At 37.5% G+C, this 14,567-nt stretch overlaps 1 protein-coding gene across 31 annotated transcripts in view; it reads right to left on the bottom strand.

Moving 5' to 3' along the window:
* The window catches only part of DST (dystonin), a 306,416-nt gene that overhangs the window by 11,340 nt on the left and 280,509 nt on the right, over window positions 1-14,567 (bottom strand). For 18 of the 31 annotated variants that reach the window (XM_080584837.1, XM_080584827.1, XM_080584857.1 and 15 more), the window contains 12 exons: window positions 13,945-14,104; window positions 12,282-12,476; window positions 10,962-11,090; window positions 7,334-7,477; window positions 6,285-6,473; window positions 5,403-5,532; window positions 4,430-4,593; window positions 3,964-4,126; window positions 3,176-3,208; window positions 2,450-2,604; window positions 2,172-2,246; window positions 1,295-1,312 (listed from right to left, as the gene is read on the bottom strand). In XM_080584837.1, the coding sequence (XP_080440963.1) occupies window positions 1,295-1,312; window positions 2,172-2,246; window positions 2,450-2,604; window positions 3,176-3,208; window positions 3,964-4,126; window positions 4,430-4,593; window positions 5,403-5,532; window positions 6,285-6,473; window positions 7,334-7,477; window positions 10,962-11,090; window positions 12,282-12,476; window positions 13,945-14,104 (1,555 nt within the window). The remainder of the gene's footprint in view (window positions 1-1,294; window positions 1,313-2,171; window positions 2,247-2,449; window positions 2,605-3,175; window positions 3,209-3,963; window positions 4,127-4,429; window positions 4,594-5,402; window positions 5,533-6,284; window positions 6,474-7,333; window positions 7,478-10,961; window positions 11,091-12,281; window positions 12,477-13,944; window positions 14,105-14,567) is intronic. The other 13 variants (XM_080584852.1, XM_080584856.1, XM_080584831.1 and 10 more) reach the window with 3 other exon arrangements.

Below are 14,567 nucleotides of genomic sequence, written 5' to 3'. Positions count from 1 at the left end.
TAGCCATATAACATCACTGCCACTAGAGAAATCTTGGCCAACTTGCTGTAGGTGCTTTTCACTGTAACACTACTTTGCACCAGTAAGAGTTAGATGCTCTCAAAAAATGCTGTATTTTTCTCAGTTCTGAGAATACAGATGGCAGATAAGAGGATTAACATAATTTCAAATAATCTTTTCAAATCAAGGCATGTTCTGTATGTGGAAAACATTTTAAAGAATTACTTAGATATATTGCTTGAGGCACGTGGTAAGATTATCCACCGCTCTTTGTGCTTTCTTCCATACTTCAACAAGCTTTGTCAATAAATAAGAATGCAACTAAGTTTTCTCAGCATCTCTAGATTTTAAACGACTAATGCTTTTAACACTAGGATATCCAGAATGGATTCCACACAGTATTGCCTTAATAAAAACATGAAGAAGTGTCTAATGAGAGCAGATACTGAGTGCCTAAGGTATTTCCATTATTACCAGGCAAAGATGATTTAACAGTTTAAGAAGCTATGTGTCAGTATGTGCCACAGGAGTAAGCACCAATTAGTGCTCCCCCCCACACTGTACATATAGTGCCACTGCAACCTGACTCACTGATCACTCAACTGACCAGAAGTATTCTTAAAAATAGGCCCAATCATTGTCGATTTGCTCTTTGAAAACACTTTGGAAAAGGGAATAGCCTAAACTGGAATAGCAAGCTTACTTTGCCAATTTCCAAAATATGTATTTAATAATTCACTTGCGTTAGTTTACAATATACCAGCAATCAATTAGGTTCTTAATCAGTCTGCTTGATTGCACAGGGGTTTTATTAAAAATGAAAGCACTTTTCACCTTGAGTTGCAATAAATAACTGATATCATAGTGGCATATGTGCTTACTGTGAATGGCTTTTAATCTGATAGCCTAAAAAAACAAAACAGAGAATTTTGAGGCATTCCACTATAAAACTGGAAACTGATGAAATAATGTTATTCTAAACTTGCAGTTTAAAAGCCCAAGATTTTTAATACTTGAATTACTGGTAAGGACCATTATCTGGTTCCTTTAAAAGTAATCTCCTTAAAAAGGAAAATGGCCAAGGAAAGCAGATGGGGGGTGCTGAACAGAAGAGATCCTGAGGCAAGGAATGATCCATAGCATTTAAAGAAATACCACAGCTGACCAGCAATGAAGTAGCTGAAGATGAAAGGATGAGAAGACTGACCATTGCAAGCTTAAATCACTATGCGTTAGAGGAAGGGGGGGAAAAAAAAAAAAAAGAAACTTCATAACACATTCCACTGGTTTATACCTGATTTCCCAGGAAGAACTGATAAGAAATGAAAAATGGAAGAAAGACACGATTAGTTTACAGGAAATTCTCTACATGACTCTAGAACACATGCAAACTAACACATTAGACATTCTAAATAAAGTTTCTAGTTCAGAGATGAGCAGGTAGCTAGCTATCCGGAGTCTGAATACTGAAGAATATTCAAGGCCTTCGTTTCCTTCCCACTGCTGTTTCTGTGATCTTTTAAAAATCATCTGCAAGCATTTTAGTATTTCTTAGCCAAATATTGCGTCTTTCATCTGAAATTGTTCTGGTTATTGAATCTAGGGGTAGCAGATTTTTCTCTACAATGTGATACTTTTTTACTGTGATCTAAAATTGTTCAGTAGATATCTAACACATTTCTTGTACTTCTTCAGACGTACAGTGTGCTCCGATAAAATGATAAGGGAGGGTAAAAGTGATCAAACACACTTTTGTTAAAGATTTTTGAAGTACAACACAATACCACAGGAAAATATCAGTCACTATTTTTATGATACTAATAGAACACCAGCTACAGAGTAAACACTTTGGGTATCCAGACAAAAAGTTTGCACTTTAAGGAGCTGTTGTATGTATGTATATACATGTATGCAGAAATTCCCATACATTGAAAATAGTTTCTGTAGTTTCAGTGAAAAATACATATACGAAGCAGCATTTTCTGTATTTTTAGCCTATATGTTCTAATAAGAAAGAATCACATTCTAAAATTGAGACAAACTTACAGTAAGAAAACATATAATTGTCATACAAAATTCCTTTATATGAATATAGTCTATATCCTTGCAGAACCATATCATAGGAATAATCTTTAAGCTGAAAAAACTAAGAAGGTCCTTAGGAGACTTACCCTGTACTTGTTATCCCCAATCTGTTCCACTTGAAACCGTTTTGCACATTTACATTTAGCTACCTGCCTTGTAACCTGAAAAAGAACACCACTGGATGATTATTTTACCACTAATGTCACATTTTTAAATGATTTATATAACTGGTAAACTTCAAATTATATGGGGGGGAAGGGAAGAAACCAAATAATTAATAATTAATTTGGAAGAAACCGAATTAATTCTTAATGAATGTGACTCCAGTAGAATAGACTGCAATCTAAGAAAACAGAGAATGTACCTCATCTTCAATTTTGTCAGCATCTGTGAGAGGCTTGTAAGCATCCTTGTTTGGATGAAGAGCTGCTACAAACTCGTAATAGTCAATATACCCATCACCATCTCTATCAAAAATATCTGCAACAGCACTCATTTCAAGTCGGCTTGTTGGGAATTCTGTAATACAAAAACAACAACGTAGATAAATTGGCTTTTCTATTCCAATACAATGAATGGCTTTATCAAAAATCTTAACAGGTTTTCAGGTATTAGGTGACTTTCAAAAGAATAAAGGAATTTTTCTGAAAAAAGGCAGGATCTCCAATAGATTTTGGCCAAAAATGAATAGCATAGTCTGCCTTGAAGACAGAAACAGAAGAGAGCGCACAGATTAAACTACGCACTTCAACATTTTGACCTTCGAAGTGCATATAATACCCATGGATTAACAAGATAAACTGTTAGTGAGGAAAGGTCAAGCGAGAATTTCAATGATAATTAAATTTGGGATGCAAGGCCTTCCCACTTCAGAAACATGCATAGTGTGTTGTGAAATCCTTCTTTAGATCAAGTTCACAGCAACAGATTATTAATCCATACAGAGATTCTCTATGAAATGGTCAAGAAAAATTTTAAGATGGTAAACAGGAATTAAATCATGAGTATTTAGCAGAAACGGGAATTAAATCATGAGTATTTAGCAGAAACAAGATTATATCAACTGAGTTAAGTAAGTAAACTGTTTAACCTCTTGGTCGTATCAGGTTTTTCCCCTCAACTTCTGGCAATCCATGCAAAACATCAAAAAGCACACATCAGGACAGTATTAGCACATTTACCAAAGCAGGGGAAAAATGCATCTACTGCTGTATTATCCTACCAAATAACTTTAACGTGAGGTGCTAAAAGCAGCCCAATTCTGAATCTTCACTGCTCAAAGCAAAAAGTCCCCACGATTTGAAGATAAAGGATAACGTTGAGTAGTAGGTCCTATCTGTTATGAGTCAGGCATATGAACATGGCCATGGTTCATGGAAACACTAGTTTCAGAAATTACATGGTTTCCTTCCGTAATTGAAGCTATTCCATGTTGGCAAGTACTTTAATAAAAGTCATAAAAATCACATGAACTGGTTTTGAAGTTATCTGTAGGTTTTATGAGGTATGTTTTACTATTCTGAATAATCAATGAAAAGTAACTATCTGTTCAAGATAGTTCAAGTAATCTGTTCAAGTAGCTAGTGCATTGTGGAAATGATTGTCAGAGTCCAATAAACCAGTAAATATTAATTAACCAATAGTATAAATGTGCCATTTGTAATCTGATTAAGAGAGAAGATTCCCTAGAACTTGAGTTTCTACAATCTAAAAATGTTTTCAAGTAAAATAATTAGTTTAAATTAATCATACCTAATGACTTCAAAAAGGAATCCTGACCTTCTGACATGATCAACCCCATAGTGTACACCATACAGACAATAAGTTTTAATTAGATGTTTCTTCTAAGTTCATCTTTAAATTAATTTCAAAACTTACTTGAAGAAAGAATTCCATCAATAAATTCCTGTCTCGTTATCTTTCCATCCTGATCTTTATCAATCCTTCTAAAGAAGTCCATCACACGAGACTTCTTATGGTTCATCCATCGCATGTACTTTTTCCTCCAAATATCAAAATCAAAGTTGGCAAATTCTCTCAGCTTCATTAAAAAAAAAAGAGAGAGAGAAAACTTCTTACAGTTGAAATCAATTAATTCAGAAAAACAAGGAGAGAGAGACCATCTGCGTTCTTTTAGTTAGTTATTTAAAATGTTAATGTAGGTCCTCAAAAATCTTACCTCCTCACATTTAAAATGAGAATGACAATCTTTAAAGCATGTGTCAATGTTTTCAGTTAGCTGTATCATGCAACAAATACGGATGGTTTAAAGTATTGCCAATTTAACCCAGGTTAAACAAAATTATACAAAGAATATGTGCATTCTGTGTAGTCCATTGCTGACCTCTTCAAGTCTGTCCAAAGCATCATTAAGTTTTCTTCTTCGTTCCAAGGCCAGAAGCCAGACTTGCTGCCATTTGCTGACTAAAAGGTTTACCCGTGGATTTTTGGTTTCAATTTGTGCCTGGGCTGCTGACGGATATATGCCTGGTGTGGGGGAACGCTTTCCTGTTGAAACACGATAAAAAGTGTAAGTCTTACCCAGTTAAAACAAAACAAACATTCACACAAAGGGTACTTGACCCTCCTAAAACCACTCCTCCTTGCCACAAATAATGAGCCCAAATCCTGATATGATTCCAACTAATGAGGTTTTCTTTAACATTGCTGGGGAAGGACCAGGGCGGTTTAAGTATTCAGCTTCTCTTTAGCCCGCAGCAACTAGTAGTTGCTGCACTACTGAAACTGCACAGACTAAATAAAATTTTTGCAAATCCCTTACAGAGATCTACAAAGTAATCAAGCTGTTTTTTGAAGTAGGTTCCATATAGGTACAGGCAAATATAAAATGCAAAGGGTAAGTATATCTAAAAATACAAAAAACAATTTCCTCATTTGAAGATTTGTTCTCCGTTCAACTCCACTGAACAGAAGACTTTCTACTTAGTTCCATATAATTTCACAGACATTAAAAGCAAAATTTTGTCTACCTTTATGTAAAATAATTTGTTTGCACTTTTAAATAATGGTAGGTTGGCAAAGACTCGCTGTGTGCACGCTCTTGGAAGTTTAATAGCACAGGAAAATCTGAACACTATAAAAATAAATACTCAAGAAGTATAGAACAAAATTTAAAAACAGAAGTGTGCTATGAGAAGTTCCCTCACAGTGAAAAATACAAGATAATTAGAAAAATCCACCCTATTTCATTAGAATGTTCCATTGCTAATCAAACTTATTAGGTTATTAGTAGTCAGTTATCTTTGTAGACAGAGCGATGGTGTATATGACCTGCCCCAAAACACTTCATTACTTACTTCCTGCTCTCCCCTTATCAAGGACAGGAATATGAGATTGTACAGGAGTGGGTTCAAGTGCCTTTCTTTTATAGGTCTTTGTAACTTTATCCACATCAGGTTGTTTTCTGGTCATTTCCTCCATGAATGTCTGCAATCAGGTAGAGGTGGTTTTAATTAACAATACACAAAAGTGACCACAAGAATGTAAAACACATACAATATCAAAACACCAAAGTTACAACAACAGCACAGAAAGACTCTAATAATGCCAACTGAACAAAAAAGACAGATGAAATAGAGGTTTTGTAGGTAAAAAATAATAACAAAAAAACCCAGCAGTGTTAGGACCGCTATGCCCTGGCTGTTAAAGGAAGTCTAAATCTATAAACAGTTTGTCAAACTGTGTATGGTGAGATGCTGTACAACACTTTTAACTCAGGAGTACTCCTCTACTGTCCAGACTGCAGCTCACATAAGTGAGATACTGCTGTGCCTAAGCTGGGCTAAGCTTGCAAGTATTCACTGCACCAGCAGCATGCTCTTCATAAATATATTTTAGATAACCAATCAGTAAAGCCACACAGCAACACTACTCCTAAGCCAGCAGCACTATCACATATTTCACATGGTTACTACTATCCTTGTTCTTAAAAGGAGTTATAAGTTTGCTTTTGGAACAATACAGCACTAAATTTTTTATTGGTTGTTTTCTCACATCTGTGTTGAATAAGCTCCAAGCATATAGTATATGTAGTGAAGACTCAACTGAGCGTTTGAAAAATGATTCAGTGATTAAGAGAGAAAACAGCTAAGGAGGATTTGCACTTAATTATGAAGCCTAGCTGAACAAGAGCATCTGTTTGAACGTGTAGGACATATATGTCACTTAACATGCCTTACCTGGTGTTCAGCTATAAGTGCTTTAACTTCCTCGATCTCCTGGGGGATAACCTCTTTATCTTTTTCAGTGAGTGTAGTCTCTGCCCACTGCAACCAGGACAGCAAAGCTTCCAGCAGTTCCTGGTTAGCAATAAGTCCAGCCAGAGCTCCTGCCAGTCTTTGTTGATGCTGTTTAGCCCATGCTAATACCTTGATACAAGAACCAACACATCAATATCTGCACATCTGAAATTCTTCAAAATGTATTTAAAATTGCCCTGCTAACCGTAAACCCAAAGCTTCCTCCCAGTGCTGCTGATATTTCAATATCAAAGGTGCTAGGTGTAGTGGCTGACCACTAAATGTGCTAGGCAACTAGAATTTCCAGTTCAACCACATTTTTGCACAAATACTCAGGTCTATGTACTACTACATGCAGGAAATAACACATTCTGGTAAAAGACTAAGAACTTGATCAAACCATACTTATAAGTTGGTAAATCATATAGGATCTGGGGTCTGTCTTCCTCGTGAACACTCCTGAAGCCACACTTTGCTAGCAGCAGTATTTATAAAGTTTTTCTTTAAACTTAAAGAACACACAAAAATGCACTTTAGCAACTAAGAGTTTGGTGCACCCTCTGAGACTTACTTGTAGCCACTTGAATGATTTGGAAATCTCCTAGATTAAGAATATGTTGTATTCAAATCCTCCTTAATGCAATTAGAAAATGCTTCAAGTTTGCCTTGTATTTTTTTCCCTTTGTAACTTTTAGATTTCTCTTCCTAGAAACTATTGGCTTTTCTCAGATAGGAAGTGTCAGGCACTATTTCCTTTAATACATACAAACAAAGAAGCTTGACCATCTGCTTTAATTCTTAAAGGCCTATAAGTTTTAAAATAAAACCTGGGGAAGTATGGTATTCACATTCATCATTGTGGGTATTTTAAATGTTTAGTTCTTAACAGCTGGATCATTTCCTCCCAGTACAACTACCATGTTAGTAGTCAGCTATGTTCCAATCAAAGATGAACTGTTGCAAAGAAGACGGCTTGAGATAGTACTGACCTCTTCAAACCTGGCTCTGATGATTGTTATCCAGTGCTTAATGGTGGTGATGGAGTCTGGGTGGCAGATAGCCAGGATAGCTTCTCCCATACCTGTTGCTTTATTCAGTTCTGCCTTTTTCTCTTCCAGTTTCTTCATAAACTCCTAAATCAGAAGCAACAGTTTCAATTAGGTGTTGGCAAAAGTTGAAAGAGAAATCTGAATAAATTCTGCATAATCTGAAAGGCTCTGGATCAATCAAAGCCTGAACAGATTCAACAGACAAGAGAAAGAAGAGAGAAAAAAAAAAGTTTCGTTTCTTTGAGAAAAGTTAAAAATTGCTCAAAAAGCCTATTCCACACAAAGCATTAAATGAAGCTTTAAAATCTTTACCCCACCTTGCCACTCCACCATACTGTAAGCACTTGAAATACACACGCCCTTATTAAAAAAGAAAGAAAATCACAGCACTTCAGAAGTGCTGTAAATCAGCCATGCAACGGTTAGAATCATTACTGGCAACATTTCAGAAGACTTAGTTTGTCTGTCAGTTACAGTAATTCTTGATAATAAACTATCAGGCTCCTAACAGAGGCTGGAAATGTCCAACTATAATTACATGCTCAGACAAGATGACAGAGGACTTCAGGAGCAGCTATACTAACACAAATATGAAAAACTCAGCAGCCAAAGGGGAGAGACAGAGAGAACAGAGACAGGGACTGTTAATTAACCAGCTGTTTTCAGAGGTTCTGCCATGTGGGAAAAATCTTGTAAAAGCAAAAGGATGTTTACAGCTCTGACCATCCAAGTTCATAGCCATTGATGTTCCTAGGGAGTCTGGCAGAAGAAAGGGTGGCAAGATCAGAACTGAAGTGAGGGGGGAAAAAACAAAAAACTAAAACATTTTCCATCCTTTCTATAGTTCACTTTTTTCTTATTATTACTACAGGGGTTTTACAATTCTGCCTACTTTGTTATGTCTAAACGTTGCGTAAGTTTGCATGTCTTTGTGAGCACTGAAACTGCCAACTACTCTCAGTGCCTGTTGGAATTGTTTTTATTTATATTTTAAGATCTTTAATTGGGCCACAGAATAGAAGCATGTCTCTGAAAGTTTAACTTAACTCCCTTTCTCTCCCCCACTATGGGTTATTTTAGATTCCAGAAATTAATGATCAACCAAACCAGATCTTAGAAAATTCAAAGTCGCCAGAACATTGTAAAAACAGCTTCTACAAGTCGTAATTACATTATCCTGTGCCACTACAAATTAACTATGAAAATATCATGAAATAAAAGTGTAAAAAAATCTCTTGTACCTTGTTCTAAATGCCTGGAATAGGTAGGCTGTGTATACAGGGATTCATTACTAAGTAATTTTGAGTTAAGTTTAACGTCAGAGTTTAAGACTCAATCACGATAGCAGTCCTCTCACGAAACCCCGTGAGTTCTTACAGTATTTCAGCTCAAAATGGGTTTGAAAAAGTTGAGGTGGACTGTCGTGACAGATTACCAAAATAAACAGGCCAGGAGGAAAGCAGGCAATAGCAACACTTGTTTTCCCTGCACAATTCAATCTCACAGTCTGCAACACACGTTAAGCTTTCCCTTGGTAAAGGATACCAATTGTATCGAACTCTGTGGCAGTCCAGTGTTACAGACACATTTACAGGAGAGGAGATGGGATCCTCCTTACTAACTAATGCAGGGCATTACCTCGCTACACCTTTCAGTCCCTGGAGACAATAGTGAGTGACTTATCTCTCTGGCTGAGATAAGTAGAAATCATTAAATCATTCGCAGTGTTCAAGGAAAAAAACAAACAACACCAAGTAATGGGCATGAAGATAGACCATTTGGATAAAATATGTTAATGAAGAAGCCTTTCAAGAGGTAGCTGGATACAAATGCATTAAAACTATTTTCCAAGAATCACAGAGTAATAAAAAGAAGATACATTTCATATTTAGGCAAACAATATCACAGTAATCTAGTCTATTTTTTAGATTAATATTACAGCATAATAATACAGACATGTAGTATGATACTGGTTTTAAGCACCATTTTCCTTTTTGTTTCCTCCTTAAAAGCTAATGTTAATTAGCTTACGAGCAGAGACCACACATTCAAGCAGGACTTCTCACATGCATGCTTACTGAGTGGCAAAGAAGCAGTGCCACAATCTTTCTTAGATTGACAATTTCTGCATTTCTATTATTTGCCCTTTAAAAAAGAAAATGTGGTTGGCAGAACTTCTTCTAAAGTCTACCAGAAGATTTTAAGTATCGTGCGGTCACATCTAACGCTGAGGTTGGTTGCGTTGTTCTAGTGATTATTCTCCCCAGCTGGACAGGGTTTCTCAGAGACAAACTCTGCTTTGGTTTGAGGCTCAAAGTTAGGCTTCAGTTTTGGCAGCACGATTTCAAGCTTTTGTACAGAAATATTTTGTTAATTAGTCTACATTGCAAAGGGAGAAATTTAACACTCCATTACCACCAGTGTGTTTTTTTTTTTCTCATGTTTCAGTTTTCTAACTAAGATTTCATTCAGCTCTTTCCTCTGTACTAAGACAACCAAAAAATGTAGCAATGTGGAGGAAAGGCAGCTAACAGACCAATTTAGTTGCATCAGAGAGTGCGTTGCTACTGCCAACTTCCCCACATGGGCATACACTGGCATCTACATGTTTGCCAGCTAAAGAGTAGCACCCAGTTTTCAGGGCCCTAAATTAAGTCCGAAAACTTCTTCAAAACGTATGCTGCTGCAATATGAATACCTTCAAAATTACCTATTAAGAACAGTTAGGCAGTCATATTCTGCGTGCGCTCAGTGTACTGCTGTTCCCAAACTCAAATTGAACAGGATGCTTTTCCACTCTTCATTCCCTAAGTTTATAATGGTTACAACTTTCTTCATGGCATTAACAAACAAATCCATTATTATTATAATCTGGTCTGTAACATCATATGTGATTTTATTTTCACTTTACATTCTTTGTATTATTACTACTGCACTTAAAAGTTTTGCATGAAAAATGCCTACGTGTAAGAGAGGGAAAATACGAACTCTCATTTCTTTAGTTAGGCTCCCGACTTAGCCATTTTCCCATTTCATTACTGCAAAATCAGTTTGGTGACCTGTAATCTAGTATCTGCAGTACCTAATGCACTGCAATATTTCAGTACCTAATGTACATGAGGCATGACAGCATGCTGTTTCACCGTGACAGGAGGTTAATGGATGACAACATCATTCTGCTGACATTTACAAATGACCTTGAAAGTATGTGGTCTTCTTAGCTCAATGGTGCTAAGAAGACGGATATACTTTTGCTATCGTAACAGCCCGTGTTAGAATTGTCAGGCAGCACATATTCCAGAGGTTTTGAATTTATCTCTAAATGATTACAGCAACTTCCATAATGCCCGTTACTTTCATAACAAGCGAATATGACTCATACAGCAGCACAACACAAGAATGGGCACCAAACTGTCAAATTCATTCAATTTCTAATTTCCCAATAGAAAGAGTTGCAAAAACAAACCTTGGATGCTGGATATGATTACATGAGAGAAACTTTGCCTCCTTTCCTTTACATTCTAGTAGAGTATTAGAACAAAGAGACCCTCTTCACTTTCTTACTTACCCTGTGCTGGTCTATCAGGGTACGCAAGGCCTCTTCATCATCTGGAAGGACGCCGTGGAAGCGAAGAGCCTGCTCAGCCTCTGCCAGCCACTCCAAGAGGACATGAACAACAGAGTGGAATTCCTCTGCCTGTTAAACACAAGAAGTCACGGTCACTGATGAAGGGACCTGACAGACACACTGCAGCTTACACAAGGAGACTGAGCCCAGATTTGGAGCCATTAATCATGCAGCAGTACTGGCACATTAACTTTCCATTAAAAAGTCAGTGATATACGGTACTACATTTTCATAACCGTAAAAATATCTCATGCTTCCCAAAAAATTATAGGAAGCCTAAAAGCCTGCTCATGCTTTTAGCTATCTGATTTATAGTGTATTTGCAGCTCAGTTGAGAATGTCATGCCTTTATGCTGACAAATTACATGGGACGTGCTTTCATGGACCAGCTGGAGAGATGAGAACTGTATTTTCTGCAGAGCCTAAATCACTGGTTAAGCAAAATTAACCGAGAGCCTGTTGGTGACTGACCCTTTCAAGACTGGAAAGAACAAGAAAGTCGCACCTTTGGGCACAGCCACATTCAGACACAATCAGTGTTTGACGTAGCTCAGAGCTGTTCCTACTGAGATACCAGGCAGCCAGGTGAACACGGTACCCTGGGAAAAGCGGGGCAGGAATTCTGTACACAGTGGATACATCACTGTTACTGGAACCCCAAGCAAGCATCAACCCAAGCTGTATGTCTGCATGAGCAGTGCAGACGTAGGATCTCAGGTCTGCAACCAATACAGACGGACCTATTCATCTGGGACTGGTACCTGCCAATACTGACATGCATAGACTATTCTAGTTCTTGAGTGCACTCAGCAGGGCTCAATTTCTTCTGTAATTGTGCCAATGTAAACATGTTTCTAGTATATAAATTTACTTCTTTCTAATAAGGCACAAAGGGCGTAAGTATGACTGCAATCTCCAGCTTCCTGTGAGGGGGTCATAGTTCTTAATCAAACTTCATGCTTGTCTGTAACTTCAGTGATTTCCTTAGATGGTAAGGTTTTTGAAACATTTGGTTTTTATTTGTGGTATAGACTACTACTAATAGTAATAATAAGTACCAACAGGTATTATTTATGTGTTGTGGTAAAGGGGCAAAGACAAGGTAAACAATGCATGAGCAAGAAAATGAAAGTTTTCAAATGAAATTAAACGAAATGGAATGACATGAAGTGAAAATGAAATGAATTTTTTTCAACTACACTGTGCAGTATTTTCTCTGCTTCTCACACAGAAGACGTGGAATCAGCAGCACTCTTTTACCTGTCGGAGAGCCTGTTCCAATCGCGTTTGCTTGGATACTGACAGGGCACAAACTGTCTCCCAGCGAGTGCTTAGCTCCTGCATTTGGACTTTGACCCAGGAGGAGTCATCACGACTGCCTTCTATCAGCTCTCGGGCAGAGCGCTTCAGAGCCTGGACACTGCTCGTTCTTTTTCCCAGTTCCTTCTGGAAAACCTAGGACAACCAAATACATTTGGAATGTTTAAATCATTAATGTAATTATTATAGATAATAATAACAATTGTAGAAAATAACAAAAAAAACAGCCTACTGCTCATAAGAAGAAATCAAAATATGCATTAGTTCAGTCCATGCACAAGTGACACAATGCACAAGTTCTGCTCATTATATTTCCTATGAAGATATTTACACACTGGAATATAGTAGGGAAATGTCAGGCAGATCCTGGGAACAACGCATCCTGATGCAATGCATGGGAAATCTAGCCTTCTTACCACACTGGCTTTAAACTCTTTATCAGAGCAATTGATCTGACACAGTGATGAATGTGCAAGACTGCCACAGCACAAAAAGATCAGATAAAATGCTAACAATCAAGGAGAAGGTTGAAAAATCATAAAAACAGAAATAAAACCTCATCTGGGGGTCAGACTGTAGGGCTATAAATCTGTACATATTCATATATTTATGTGAGAGTATGCTCACATTCATGGCTGGAACAAGCTCCATTTTCACAAAGGAGCCTCTTAAAAGGAAATAAGACAATACGGAAATTGCAAATATTGTACCACTGACTACGATGTAGTTATGTTATCCACTTGGACTTCAGAAGCAATTCCAGCACATTTCAGGCTAGTTTTTACAGATAAACTGCATTTCCAAATACTTTCTTTCCTCAAAAGAGACAAAGTTGTCTTCTCACCAAGCAGTGCTCGGATACTGGAAGTCACTGGTGGAAGAACAGGGAGACCTTCATCCTGTAAGCCTCCCAGACCCCAGAGCTCTGACTGTGTCAATACTAGTAACTTCGACAGCCATTTCTTCTGACGTACTGAACTGGAACTGCAGAACTGCGATTCAGAGGCGCAGTCCTAGACCCCCTGTATGCTCCCTTCTCCAGAGACACTTCGCTGACAACATACTGCAGCCAATGTAGGTTTCCTGGGATGGAATCTGGTTGTGTACGCCCATGCAATGCTTAAGTTGTGCAACTGCTTTTCTCTGTGAATATACAGCAGCTCAGCAGGTTTGAAATGCTCACTGCTGCCTTTTCAGAAAGGCTGCTGGAGTCACAACAACTGCACTGGACATTTGGTTAGCAGATGTACTGAATAAAACCCTTTCTCTTCTTCCCCAAAAGATTTCCAGTAAAATCAATTTTGACACTTCTTTCCATATACACACATTCATAAATGCACAGTTGTGCTTTTTGACATGTTCATAAATATACAAGATAGCAGCATTAAATTGAATATCTCAAAGCTAATTGGTGCCAATGAGTTATTAACAGGTTTTTTGCTTCCAAGTCTGTTTTATAGCATTTTCCATTGTCAACATGTTTATGTCATAAATATATTCCATGTTTCTAAAATTACAGAATAGCCAAAAAATGAATTAGCATTAAAAGACTACACTTATGAGCAGTCTAGTAATTAAAAAAGGAGAGTATATTTGGAATTACCTTGTGATTGTCAATCAGGTTCATCACTAAATCAATGTCTCCATGTACCGGCTGATCTTCTGCTAGCTGGGGTTCAATTTTGTATAACCAATCAATGAGAGCTTGCAGAGCATCAGTAAATTGCCCTGAAAATAACAGGGCTTCCTCTAGTTTATTTTGTCTGGGAAGAAGAAATGAACACAAGAAGAAGAATAAACTTAGTTAAAAATCATAAGGAAAAAAAGTTTTAGCATAAAATGATAACAAACGAGCTTTAAATCAGTGTTTCCCCTTTTTAAATAGCGGGGGAAAAAAATGAAAGCTTAGGTCTGCAGTGGGATGAACACAGTGCTTCTCTGGGCTCTGAACTGTCATAGGCAATGTACACGTTCTGCTGTCTCCAAAAGAGGCAACATTCTCCTGGCTTCCCCATGCTACCCTCAGACACCGTGGCTCCTGAGGGAGACACGTAGGAGACACCGCTCAAGTGGGAATTTACCAATTAGGTTAATGGGGCTTTATCCAGTCTGCACTGACCAGCACAAAGCAGGTTCCTCAAACAGATGAGGAACTCTCATCTGTTCCTCTCCCCCTCCCTCCCACTCTTGATTATGAGACACGCTAGCCACTCTGGTTTTACTTTT

The sequence above is a fragment of the Anser brachyrhynchus genome (assembly GCF_964034855.1).
Source record: "Anser brachyrhynchus genome assembly, chromosome: 3".
Taxonomy (NCBI): Eukaryota; Metazoa; Chordata; class Aves; order Anseriformes; family Anatidae; genus Anser; species Anser brachyrhynchus.
Note: the sequence above shows the minus strand (reverse complement) of the source record. Positions and strands in the feature narration are given on the sequence as shown.